This window comes from Phoca vitulina, unplaced genomic scaffold, assembly GCF_004348235.1.
Source record: "Phoca vitulina isolate PV1807 unplaced genomic scaffold, GSC_HSeal_1.0 scaffold3, whole genome shotgun sequence".
NCBI lineage: Eukaryota > Metazoa > Chordata > Mammalia > Carnivora > Phocidae > Phoca > Phoca vitulina.
The window spans coordinates 39,199,633-39,213,434 of NW_022589706.1; the positions used below are offsets into that span (position 1 = coordinate 39,199,633).

Below are 13,802 nucleotides of genomic sequence, written 5' to 3' on the forward strand. Positions count from 1 at the left end.
TCTCCCTCTCCCACTCCCCCTGCTTATGTTCTCTCTCGCGCTGTGTCTCTCTCTGTCAAATAAATAAATAAAATCTTAAAAAAAAAAAAAAAATCCACATCATTTTTGTACTCGTGAAAAATAATATTTATTGAGTTTTTAAAGTATAAAGGCAATCTACATTCACTATAGAAACTTAATGTTGCCTCAACAGGCTTGTTAATCCTCTTTCCTTGCCACATGACTTCACTTGGTATTTGAAATACTATGAAATTTGACCGCTTAAGGCTTACCCTGTTCCCTCTCCCACCTTCTCCCGCGGTGACGCTAAACCTAGAGGGTCTGCTGCAAGCTGAGAGCCAAAGAGAAAAGTAAGAGCTGCCAACAGCTAAGATAATGAGTCCTGTATGACATAGCAGGAACACTAAATCATGAGGACACTACATTTCCAGACTATGAAGGCTTTGTTGCTTTTATCAGTAAAATATAACTCTATGTAACACCTGTCAATCCAACAGAGCATAATTGTTAAAAGCATAGGATGTAGTGTCAGATAAATATAGATGTGCGTTCAGATGGAGTGCTAAGCACACTGCCTTGCACAGAAAAAAACCTTACTAACTGATGGCTCATAATGGTGGTAGTAATTAATAATAGTTCATTAAACAATGTTCATGTTATTCTCAAGACAGAACAGTGGAAAAAGAAAGTAAAATGAACTTAGACAAAGGTGTAAACTCAGTATTTTCTCATAAAATTGCATGTATTTCTGAAGGCTCTATCTTTTGTCACTAAAGGGACATCTCTCTGTCTCTTATTTTTAACTGATGTCTTCTCACAGTGTCTGGTGGATAGTGTGTACTCAGTACGTGTTATGTTTTGGTATTTGGGACAAGATTAGGACCTAAAGCATACCTTGAAAAGGTAATAGATGGGCCTGTTTGTCAGATGGCTGCAGAAAATGGAACCTGAGTTTGGCTCTTTGAACTGGTGGCCAAGCTCAGAGTATCTGCTGTTCTTCAAAGAACGGGACTAAGAAAGCTAGCCTAGCCTGAGCGAGAGCTGAAGTTAGGAAGTAAGTGACGTATCAGGTACTACCACGCTGGGCTCTGCAGTCCCATACATTTCTTATCTGCACTGAATTTGCTTTTCAGGACTCTTCACACTATAGTGATAAGGATTTGCGCTCTTAAACCTTTAAGAATGATACGATTTGGTTAAATTGCCATGGACAGAAGATGGATAAGTAATATAGTGATGTGTGCCTCACATCAAAGTTGTAGTTTTAGTCACTGAATAACCTCTGTGTCAAGCAATCAGCTGCAAATAATGTATACATTGAGCTTGAGAAAAAGTTTATTTCTATAAGATTTAATTCATTAATGGCTTTTTTTTTTGAGAGAGAGAGAGAGTGCACACGCACACATGCGTGTGAGCTGGGGGGAAGGGGCAGAGGGAGAGGAAGAGCATCTTAGGCTCCACGCCCAGCACGAAGTCAGTGCAGGGCTCAGTCTCAACAACCCTGAGATCATGACCTGAGCAGAAACTAAGAATCTGATGTTTAACCGACTGAGCCACACAGGCGCCCCCAATGGCTCTTTTCTTAAATGAATGCATTGTTTCTCTTCTACCAGTTACAACGCCAGAAAAGATAACTGTCATTTAGAATATGTCCTGTTGGGATGCCTGGGTGGCTCAGTCGGTTAAGCGGCTGCCTTCAGCCCAGGTCATGATCCCAGGGTCCTGGGATCGAGTCCCACATCCGGCTCCTTGCTCAGCAAGGAGCCTGCTTCTCCCTCTCTCTCCCTCTGCTTGTGGTGCTCTCTGTCAAATAAATAAAAAATCTTTAAAAAAATAAATAAGTAAAATATGTCCTGTTAATGTTTAAGTATATTCAGGCTATAATTATATCCTGTGCCTTTGTGTGCCACACTGAACAAAAATCTTCATGCAACTTAATAACCACCATAGACCAGCATTCATAAATTAGTGTTTACTGTGTACCAGGCACAGGTCTAAGCACCTTGCACACATTATCTCATCTAATCTTCACGACCTCCTCCCGCCTCCATAAGGTAGACTCTCTGAGAGGTTATGTTACTTTGCCCAGGTCAACGGTAAAAAATGATGGCATTAGTATTCTTACCCAGACAGTCTGGTTCCAACACCTGCAGCCTTACGCTCCCCTCTCTACTGCATCCATTTTTACTTTTCACAATGATCAATACCGATGAAGTAAAATACAAGGATACCTCCAAGTTACTGCAGGCTCGGTTGGTCCAGGCTCCTGCAATAAAGCGAGTGTCACAATAAAGTGAGTTATTGAAATAAAGTGAATTCAGATGAATTTTTTGGTTTCCCAGTACATATAAAAGTTATGTCTATATTATACTATAGTCTCTTAGTGTTCAGTAGCATTATATTTAAAAAACAATGTCCGTAACTTAATTTAAAAATACTGTTGCTAAGAAATGCTAACCATCATCTGCGCTTTCAGCGAGTTCTAATCTTTTTGCTGATGGAGGGTCTTGACTCCATGTTTATGGCTGCTGATGATCAGGGTGGTGGTTGCTGAAGGTTGGGGTGGCTGTGGCCGTTTCTTAAAATAAGACAACAGTGAAGTTTGCCCTGTTAATCAACTCTTCTTTTCACAGTTTCTCTGTTTGATACTATTGTACCCACAGTAGAACTTCTTTCAAAATTGGAGACAGTCCTTTCAAACCCTGCCGCTGCTTTGTCATCTAAGTTTATGTAATATTCTCGATCTGTTGTCATTTCAACAGTCTTCACAGCATCTTCACCAGGCATCGGTTCCATCTCAAGAAACCACCTTCTTGACTCATCCATAAGAAGCAACTCCTCATCTATTAAAGTTTTATCATGAGATTGTAGCAATTCAGTCACATCTTCAGGCTCCACTCCTAATTCTCGTTCTCTCACCGTTTCTACCACATCCACATCTGCTACAGTTACTTCCTCCACTGAAGTCTTGAACCCCTCAAAGTCCTCTATGAGGGTTAGAATCCTGTTCATGGCTTACTTTTGTCCTCTTCCCATGAAGCACAAATGTTCCTAATGGCATGTAGAATGATGAATCCTTTCCAGAAGGTTTTCACTTTCTTTTGCCCAGATACATCAGAGGAATCACTATTTATGGCAGCTTAGCCTTACAAAATATTTTTCTTAAATAATAAGACTTGAAAGTTGAAATGAGTCCTTGGCCCATGGGCTACAGGATGGATGTTGTGTTAGCAAACACGTAAACAGCATTAATCTCATTGTCCATCTCCATCAGAGCTCTTAGGTGACTAGGTGCATTGTCAATGAGCAGTCATATTTTGAAAGGAATCTCTTCTTTTTTGGAATAGTAGGTCTCAACAGCGGGCTTAAAATAGTCAATCATGTTGTAAACAGATGAGCTGTCATCCATATTTTGTTCTATTTATAGAGCACAAGCAGAGTAAATTTAGCATAATTCTTAAGAGCCCTAGGATTTTTGGGATGGTAAATGAGCATTGGCTTCAACTTAAAGTCACCAGATGCATTAGCCCATAACAAGTGAGTCAGTCTGTCCCCTGAGGCTTTGAAGCCAGGCATTGCTGTCTCTAGCTAGGAAAGCCCTAGATGGCATCTTCTTCCAATAGAAGGCTGTTTTGTCTACACTGAAAATCTGTTGTTTAGTATGGCCACCTGTATGAATGATCTTAGCTGGATCTTCTGGGGAACTTGCTGCAGCTTCTCCATCAGCACCTGCTGCTTCACCTTGCACTTTATGTTATGGAGACGGCTTCTTTCCTTAAACCTCATGAACCAACAGAGGTTGGTAGCTTCACACTTCTGCACCTTCCTCACCTCTCTCAGCCTTCACAGAATAAGAGTTAGGGCCTTGCTCTGGATTAGGCTTTGGCTTAAGGGAATGTTGTGGCTGGTTTGATCTTCTATCCTGACCACTAAAACTTTCTCCATATCAGCAGGAAGGCTATTCTGCTTTCTTACCGTTTGTGTGTTCACTGGAGTAGTACTTTTAATTTCCTTAAAAAAAAACTTTTCCCGTCCATTCCCAACTTGACTGTTTAGCACAAGAGGCCTAGCTTTCGGCCTGTCAGCTTTTCACATGCCTTCCTCACTAAACTTAATCATTTTTAGCTATTGATTTAAAGTGAGAGACGTGAGACCCTTCCTTTCACTTGAACACTTAATTGGCTGCATGTCAATATTGTGTCTCAGGGAATAAAACTGTGTCTGGACTTAAGGAGAGGGAGAGAGATGGGGGAATGGCTGGTTGATGGAGCAGTCAGAACACACACATTTATTGATTAAGTTTGCCATCTTATATGGGCATGGTTTGTGGCACCCCAAACGAAAGATCACTGATCACAGATCACCGTAACAAATATAAGAATAATGAAAAAGTTTGAAATATTGCCGAACAGTTACCACAGTGTGACAGAGAGGCGTGAAATGAGCAAATGCTGTTGGAAAAATAGTACTGACAGACTTCCCAATACAGGGTTGCCACAGACCTTCGATTTGTTTAAAAAAAAAAAATGCAGTATCTGTGAAGCGCAATAAAGCAAAGTACAATAAAATGGGTATGCTGTGGCAGTAAAGATAGTCTCAAGTGGTTGACAGTATTCCGCAGGACTTTCTAATAATAATGCCTATAGCCTACAAAGAATACTTTTCTAAGCCACATGTCCTAGGATTTTCAAGTTATGCCCCCAAAAGCATTTATGAAATTTTAGGTAGAAGTAAAAATGTCTAACAGTATTTGGCAGTGTAATTCTTATCTCGATCCTCTGAGAAGTACACAGAACCATAATTGAATTCATGGATCTTTTTGAACCCAAATATCTAGGTTTTGTCTATATGAGACATCCCTTTTGTACTTTGTCACCATCATACACAAGCACTTTGCTGAAATAAATAGAGAAAAAATGGGATAAGTAACTAATAGATACATGGCAAACTTATGTAGTGTAAATCCATTGTAGAAATGCCTGTTCTCCCTCTCTGTTCTCATATCCAGAAATGAAAGAACTGGTCTATCCAAACACAAATTTTAGGCTAATGAGAATTGGAAATGACTATGATTCTCAAACTTGGCCACATGGCCACCAACTAAAAATAACCTAGAGAAATCCTGTGCCTGCCCTGGTATCTACTCTGCCCCAAAATGAGCAATCACCTTATACTTATCTTTCATGAATGATAGAATTGTTTAGTGCTTGTTTTCACTTTGAACAAAAACTTGAGCTTCACAAAGTTTGATTGTATCTTGTTTTAAATAATATGTACTTTTTAATCTATAAAAGTAGTGTTTCTTGGTTATCCCTGTTGTATTAATCTGTAATTAGTAAACATCCAAAATGTTCTAGGTACTAAATTATGTCCTTCCCCTATAATATATACGTTTGCTTATGATTATATGTTGTTTCTAATGTGCTTGGCTATTTCTCTCCCTTGCTTTCTGCCTAACTGTAGAGTAACCAAATAAGGCAAATGGAAGAAGTAAAAATCTCAAAGAAGAGTAAAGTAGGAATTCTTCCATTTGTTGCTGAATTTGAAGAATTTGCTGGACTCGCAGAATCGATCTTTAAAAATGCTGAACGTCGTGGAGATCTAGATAAAGCATATACTAAACTTATCAGAGGAGTATTTGTTAATGGTAAGCTTTGTTATGTACTAAAGAATTTTTTGGTTGGTTGTTTTCACTATTTATGGTCACTTAAGTTGGGAGATAGATATGTTCATTATTTTCCATATTCTATAGTCTTATTTAAGTTTTCTGAAAGTAGGTATTTCTTGAACGTGAAAAAATAAGCAGTACGTAAAACCCATTCATATTCATCAGGAACCACTTCTATTTTAGTTCATATGGGATTATCACTATGCAAAATTGGAATTCCTTTTTTAATCACAAAAAAAACAACCTTTTTAAAAAATTTAAAAATGGGATTTTACATTTGCATTTTAGCAAGAGTCTTCGGGAGATGATAGGCAGTATAACATGAAGCAAATCAATTTACCTCTTTAGGCCTCAGTTTTCATATCTGTCACATAAGGTAGGGTAATGCTAAACTACTGTCTTCCTGTGGCAGATCCCACAATTAAGTTACAGAAACTGTATGATGTGCCATTTAACTTGAAATAAATGATCTGATTGCATATATTCAGGAACTTTAAAAGCTGAAACAATTGACAGGAAGTGGAATCATCTTACCAATTACATATGACATTTTCAGTGGAAGCATGTCTAGGGGAAAGATAGATAAATTACATGATTGAATGTTTGTATGGTAGATATTTCTTTTAAAATTCAAAGTAACTTTGGGGCGCCTAGGTGGCTCAGTTGATTAAGCATCCAACACTTGATCTCAGCTCAGCTCAGGTCTTCATCTCAGGGTCATGAGTTCAAACCCCAGGTTGGGCTCCACTCTGGGTATGGAGCCTAGTTAAAAAAAAAAAAAAAAATTTAACTTCAAAGTAGCTTTGCTTTGTCTGACTGTAAAGTAATATATGCTCATTATACACCCCCAAAAATCAAAAAACATTTTAAAAATCAAGAAAAAACAAAAATAATTTGTAATTTCATCAGGAAAGATAACATTTAATTTTTATCTGTCCAAATTTTTCAGTATTTCTCCTTCATATATATGTGCATATTGTGTGTGTGTGTGTGTGTGTGTGTGTGTATGTGTGTGTGTGTGTGTTCTTGAATGTAAAAGTTTTTATCATACCTTACACTCTGTTTTGGAACATGCTACTCTATAAATTTTAATGCCTCTCCTTGTCAATTTATATTATAACTGTAATCATTTTTAATGATTGCATAGTATTCCATGTATCATTATTTATTAAATCTCCTATTAATAGGCATTTAGTTTGTTTCCAGTTTTTTGCATATATTTTTGTATTCTTGTCCAATAGTTTCCTTGGGGTAAATTACTGGAAATGGAATTACGAGGTCAAAAGGTTTACATATATCTCAAGGCCTTTGCCAAACTGCCTTAGAGAAAGGTTATACCAGTTTAGTGTTCTGAGCACTTGGTGAAAGTTTTCATCACATCTCATTAATACTGATATCAGTCTTTTTTCTTTTTTTTTTTTTTAAGAGAGAGAGAGATAGTGAGAGCAAGAACACAAGCAGGGGGAGTGGGAGAGGGAGAAGCAGGCTTCCCACCGAGCAGGGAGCCTGATGTGGAGCTCAATCCCAGGACCCTGGGATCATGACCTGAGCCGAAGGCAGACACTTAATGACTGAGCCACCCAGGCGCCCCTGAATATCAGACTTTTTATTCTTTGTCAACTTAATAGACTTAAATTGATTTTATTTATGGTATTTTTTTTTTTTTTTACTATGCAAGAGCTTTGAAATTTCATGTCAGATTTATCCATCTCTCCCTTTATGATTTTTGGACCATCTGTAAAAAAGTCATGCTATCACAAAATTATTTTGTTTAAAGATTTTATTTATTTATTTATTTATTTATTTATTTGACACAGAGAGAGAGAGAGCACAAGCAGGGGGAGCTGGAGGCAGAGGGAGAAGCAGGCTCCCCGCTGAGCAGGGAGCCCGATGGGGGACTTGATCTCAGGACCCTGGGATCATGACCTGAGCCGAAGGCAGACGCTTAACCAACTGAGCCACCAAGGCATCCCAAAATTATTTTTTTAATTAGCTTTATTTTCCTTAGTACTTGTGATTATATTTGTTTGCTTTTTACATTTTTAAGTACTTGAGCGATTTAGAATTTGTTTGGCTGAAAATGGGAAATAGGAATCCAGATTTATTAGTGTATTCAAAAGGACCAGCTGGTTGTCCTAACACATTTTGAATAATTCATCATTTCCCCCACTGATTTGAAAAGCCACCTTTATTATATACTACATTTCCATATATATATGTATATATGACTATTTTAGAGTGATTTTTTTATTAGGGTTAGGTGGATATGAAGACCCTTCAGAATATCTTAAGTCCAGAAATGTGCTTACTTGTTAAACTTACAAATGAAAAAAATCACATAAATATTTTTATAGCTAAATATGGTAATACTCAGGTCAGGATGTTATTATGTTTTTTCTTTTTTTATTTTAGTGGAGAAAGTAGCAAATGAAAGCCAGAAGACCCCCAGGGATGTAGTTATGATGGAAAATTTTCACCATATTTTTGCAACACTTTCTCGTTTGAAAATCTCATGTCTAGAAACTGAAAAAAAAGAAGCCAAACAAAAATACACAGATCACCTTCAGTCTTATGTCATTTACTCTTTAGGGCAACCTCTGGAAAAACTAAATGTAAGTATATATTCATTCAGTAGTATTTTCCTGATTTTGAACCTCTATACATATATTTACATATGAAAAACATAAGACATTCATCCTAAGTTTGCTCATGTATTGATGCAAAGGATAATGAAGGAGGGACCCAGTTATCAAAGGTTCCAGTGTACTAAGATACTGGTAGATGCTCTGTATGTTCTTATTTTAATTGCTGTAAACAATGATGTGGGGTGAGGTAGTGTCAACCCATTTTACAGATGAAGAAACTGAAAGTAAATAAACTTGCTTGAAGTTACAGTAACTGGCAAGTAGCAAAGCTGGTTGATGAACCCTAGATTAGGCTTTTCCATTATGCCACACTCTCTTATTTCATACCTCACAAATGGCTGATCTTTAACCTTAGTTCAGATGAAGATTTCGAAAACTTTATCAAGATAAAAGGAAAACCAAAAATTGTTTTTTTCATTGCCTTTTTCTTTCCCTTCCTTTCCTGAACTGAGTCATTCCCCACAGCATATTTGATCATTAAAATTAAGAAAGGATGGTTTGGGGGCACCTGGGTGGCTCAGTCGGTTGAGCCTCTGACTCTTGGTATCAGCTCAGGTCATGATCTCAGGGGTTGTGAGGTCAAGCCTCTCATCAGGCTCTGCACTCAGCAGGAGTCTGCTTGAGGATTCTCTCCCTCTGCCCCTCCCTCCGCTTGCGTGCTGTCTAAATAAATAAATATATAAATATATTTTTTAAAAGATTTTATTTATCTATCTGCTGTCAACAACAAATACTTAAAATATATTTAATCAAGTACAGAACCAATTCCTTCTAAAACTTAAGAACAGATATTCCTTTAGGGTAAAAGGCCTGTCTTAGACCTAAATCCTATGTGATACTTAACTGCAACATCAGAGGCATTCCCTGTGAAATCAAATTTAAAGCAGAAACATTGCTACATCCTTTAATATTTAACATTGTTATGGAAGCTCTAGCCAATGCAATAAGACCTGAAACATAAATAAAAGATATAGAAAGAAGAGTTAACGGGGCACCAGGGTGGCTCAGTCAGTTAAGCATCTGACTCTTGATTTCAGCTCAGGTCATGAGCTCAGGGTAATGAGCTCAAGTGCCCGCATCAGGTTCTATGCTGAGAGTAGAGCCTACTTAAGATTCTCTCTCCCTCTCACCCTCCCCACCCTGCTCACATGCACTCTCTCCCTCTCTCTCTCTAAAGAAAAAGAGAGTCAAGATTATAATTACCTGTATATAATACATTGAAATTACTGATCCATGAAAATGTAGCAGGATTCAAAATAAATATATAAAAAAACAATTTATTTTCTGTGTGTCATAATCAATTAAAAGTTTATGTAGAAACAAAAATTTAAAAGCACCAGGAATAGACTTGTCAAAACAATTATTAGCAAAAACATAGTAATAATAATAATAATTTAATGAAGAACAAACAAATAGTAATTGCCAAGAAAATTTTAGAGAAAAATAATGAGAGGGGGATTGGCTTTTCAGTATTAGATCATATTGTATAGTGCTCAAATACAGGCATGCCAATCAATAAAACTACATATTTAAAAAACAAATATATTTCAAAGACAACCTGAGATGAATATTTATAACAATCCAGTAGTCAGTAATATAAAATATAAAATACCTTTTTAAAATCAATAAGAAAAGCAGTAGGATCCCAATGTATAAATGGGCAAGGGTTCTGAATATACTGTGAAACATATGAAAGCAGATTAACTTCATTTATAGCCAAAGAATTGTGAAATAAAAAAACAAATCTTTTTCACTCATCAAAATGCAATGATTTCTTTAAGTTGTGATAATGCTGATGATAATATGGTAAATAGCAGTCTCATGTACTCTTAACAGAAATATAAATTGATTGAACTTTCCTGGGAAGCAATTTATGTGTATGAAGAATCTTCAGAATACTTACCATTATTCTCCTCAGCTGAGGAATTGTAGTCATAGAAATTTGTGCTGAAAAGTAATCAGTAATATGGGTAAATAGTTATGTATGAAAGATACTTGTGACAGTTGTGTTTATAATAAATTTCTTTTAATCTGAGTAGATTTTATCAACTTTAAAAAAAAAGTGAAAAATGTTAAATATCCAATACTGGAGGAATGAATGTATAAATTATAGTTCAGTCATTAGATGGAATATTATGCAGCCATTAAAATTTATACTTTGGAAAAAAATATAAATATTACGTAGAAAATACAGCATGCAATATTATAATCTCACTTATGTACTCACATCAAAAGACGAGAAGGATGGGCACCTGGCTGGCTCAGTCAGTGGAGCATATAACTCTTGATCTCAGGGTTGTGAGTTCAAGCACCGCTTTGGGTGTAGAGACTACTTAAAAAATAGAATCTTTAAAAAAAAAAAAAGACTAGAAGGAAATCTAAAATGTTAACACTGGTTATCTCTGAGTAGTGGAATAATAGCTGATTGTTATTTTATCCTTCATACTTTTATATATTTTCTACAGTTTTACACAGTGAATAAATTTCACTGTTTTATAAGTAGGGTTTTTTAAATTTGATAATAAAAGCAGTGCTTAGCCATTATTAATTTTTTTTTTACATTTTTATTTTTATTTATTTTAGTTTTTTTTTTTCTTTTTGTAGTTTCAAGTTTTTATTTAAATTCCAGTTAACATACAGTGTAATATTAGTTTCAGGTATAGAATTTAGTGATGCATTACTTACATACAACACCCAGTGTTTATCACAGCAAATGCCCTCCTTAATACCCATCACCCCTTGAGCCCATCCCCCCACGCACCTCCCTTCCAGCAACCCTCTGTGTTCTTTGTAATTAAGAGTCTCTTATGGTGGGGCACCTGCGCAGCTCAGTCGGTTAGGCATCTGATTTTGGCTCAGGTCACGATCCTGGGACCCTGGGATCAAGCCCCACATTGTACCCCCTGCTCAGTGGGGAGCCTGCTTCTCGCTCTCCCTCTGCCTGCTACTCCCCCTGCTTGTGTGCTCTCTCTCTCGCTCTCTGTCAAATAAATAAAATCTTTAAAAAAAAAAAAGTCTCTTATGGTTTGCCTCTCTTTTTGCCCCCTCTGTTCATTTCTTAAATTCCACAGGAGTGAAATTATATGGTATTTATGTCTTTCTCTGACTTATTTCGCTTGGCATAATACTCTCTAGCTTCATCCACATTGTTGCAATGGCAAGATTTCTTTTTTTGATGACTGCATAATTGTATATGTATTCCACATCTTTTTTCATTTCCTTGAAGCATTTCTTTGAAGGCGTTGAAGCTCGAGTAGCACAGGGTATAAGAGAGGAGGAAGTAAGCTATCAACTTGCATTTAACAAACAAGAACTTCGTAAAGTCATTAAAGAGTATCCTGGAAAGGAAGTGAAAAAAGGTCTAGATAACCTCTACAAGAAGGTTGATAAACATTTATGTGAAGAGGAAAACTTACTTCAGGTATGCTTCGTTCTGTTAACCATCCTAGATTGCACATCTTAAAATGTTTTGCTTTTCTCCAAACGAGTCCTCTAGAAAGGCTACAGATTTTCTAATTTTAGTGCAGGAGGAAATTTCCATAAAGTGCCATAAAATACAGACCAGACTAATGAGTTGTGAGGAAGAAAGGAATAATATTTATAATATGTTTATATGGCTATTCCTATTTATTTTATATTTCTACTATATTGTTTTGAGGCATTTGTTTTTCTTTTGTTTGGGGGTGGGGCAGAGTTTTTTTAGGCTTTTTGTTTGTTTTTTAGATTTGAGGGGAGTAACTAAATGGAATAGAGTATAGTACAGTGGAGTAATTCTGAGCATGGGAGCCAGAGTTAGAAATGGGTTCATAATCTGGCTCAAGATTAAGCTGCATGACTTTGGGCAAGTCACTTAACCTCTCTGAGCCTCAGCTTTCTTATTTGAGAAGTGGAAATAATACCTCTGTCATAGAGTGGACACTACTAGTATTGTCATTGCCATTTTATAGGTAAGAAAATCAGAGCTTAGAGAGGTGGAGGAACATGACCAAGATCCCACAGTGAATGGATGGTAGAGCCAGATTTAAACCCCAAATTGGGCCATTTTTCTTTATGAACCATACTGAAAGGCCCAGAGATGAAGGAGAATAATTGACTTCAACATCATCAAAGCCTTTATTGCATTTGTGTTTGCCTCTGAAAGTCAGATAGTTACAGATAAAGTGAGAGGAGTTGCAGGTGAAAGAAACACCATGAGCTAAAAGATGTAAAGCAAAAAGTGTAATACTGTTTAGTACGTAGACTTAAGGTGACAGGAATTTAGGATTTATGAGATTAAGAGTTTACAAGGAAAAATGCTGGAAGAATACATTCCCTTATCTGTTGGGTAGTGATGACGGTCATAGCACCCACCCTCACCAGGTAGTCATGAGACTTAAATAGAATAATACATATGTAAAGTACTTTGTACTGTGCTGAGACAGAGTAAGCATCAATAAATGTCACCTGTTAGTATTAGCTAATATGTCAGTGTATATATCAGATTCTGCCTTGATAGTTATCTACATAGTAGTTTCCACTGCTAAACCATAAATCACTGGATTATATATAATCTGTCTCATTTTAGTATCCCTTATGGCATCAAGCAATGTTTTGTATCATCAATTTTAGATAAATGTTTAAACTTTCATCTGGAATGAAATTTAAGCAGTAAGTGTTGCATTTCATCTAATTACTAGTCTTAGTTCCATGTATAATTGTGCATATACACATCTCTATTGGATATTGTAGTAGCTATAATAATAGCTAAAATGTAATGAGTGCATACCGTGTCAAACACTGTTCTAAGCACTTTATATACATGCACTCATTTAATCCTCACAAGAAACTTATGAGGAAGGTGTTATTGTTACTACCCTGTTTACAGATGAGGAACTTGAGGCCTAGAGCAGTGATGTAACATACTCAAGGTCACATATCTTGTAAGTAGAAGGAGCAAAGATGCATGTTCTTAACCATTACACTCTGCTAAAATCTTAGAATATATCTTGACATTATTTCTACGTACTTGATTATATATTTCCTTTCATAATGACTTGTATCTTCATTTTTATAATAGGTGGTGTGGCACTCTATGCAAGATGAATTTATACGCCAATACAAGCACTTTGAAGGTTTGATAGCTCGCTGTTATCCTGGGTCTGGTGTTACAATGGAATTCACTATTCAGGACATTCTAGATTATTGTTCCAGCATTGCACAGTCCCACTAAAAAAGAAGAGATAAATGAAAGAAGTGTCTACTATTTTATTTATATATATATGGGAAAAGAAAAACAAAGATTTAGGTGCTAGGGAGCCCCTGTTGCTTTACGTCAACAGACTGGGTAGGAGGAATGGTTATATACAACTTGCCTTATCTGTGTGATTAATAACACGAGACCTACCTGTTGCAGGTGGTCACTTGGCCATATGTGCTAACAGAGGCATGTGAAAGGACGAACAGCAAATTAAGTGTCCCAGAAAGTGACAAAACCATACTTTTGACAAGTT

The 13,802-nt window shown here is 36.5% G+C and overlaps 1 protein-coding gene across 8 annotated transcripts in view; it reads left to right on the top strand.

Annotated features, from left to right (window-relative positions):
• EXOC1 (exocyst complex component 1) overlaps positions 1 to 13,542 on the top strand; it is a 67,756-nt gene extending 54,214 nt beyond the window's left edge. For all 8 annotated transcript variants that reach the window (XM_032400413.1, XM_032400415.1, XM_032400417.1 and 5 more), the window contains 4 exons: positions 5,464 to 5,647; positions 8,081 to 8,280; positions 11,540 to 11,734; positions 13,370 to 13,542. In XM_032400413.1, coding sequence (XP_032256304.1) covers positions 5,464 to 5,647; positions 8,081 to 8,280; positions 11,540 to 11,734; positions 13,370 to 13,522 — 732 coding nt within the window. In that variant the 3' untranslated portion in view covers positions 13,523 to 13,542. The remainder of the gene's footprint in view (positions 1 to 5,463; positions 5,648 to 8,080; positions 8,281 to 11,539; positions 11,735 to 13,369) is intronic.
• The last annotated feature ends 260 nt before the right edge of the window (positions 13,543 to 13,802 follow it).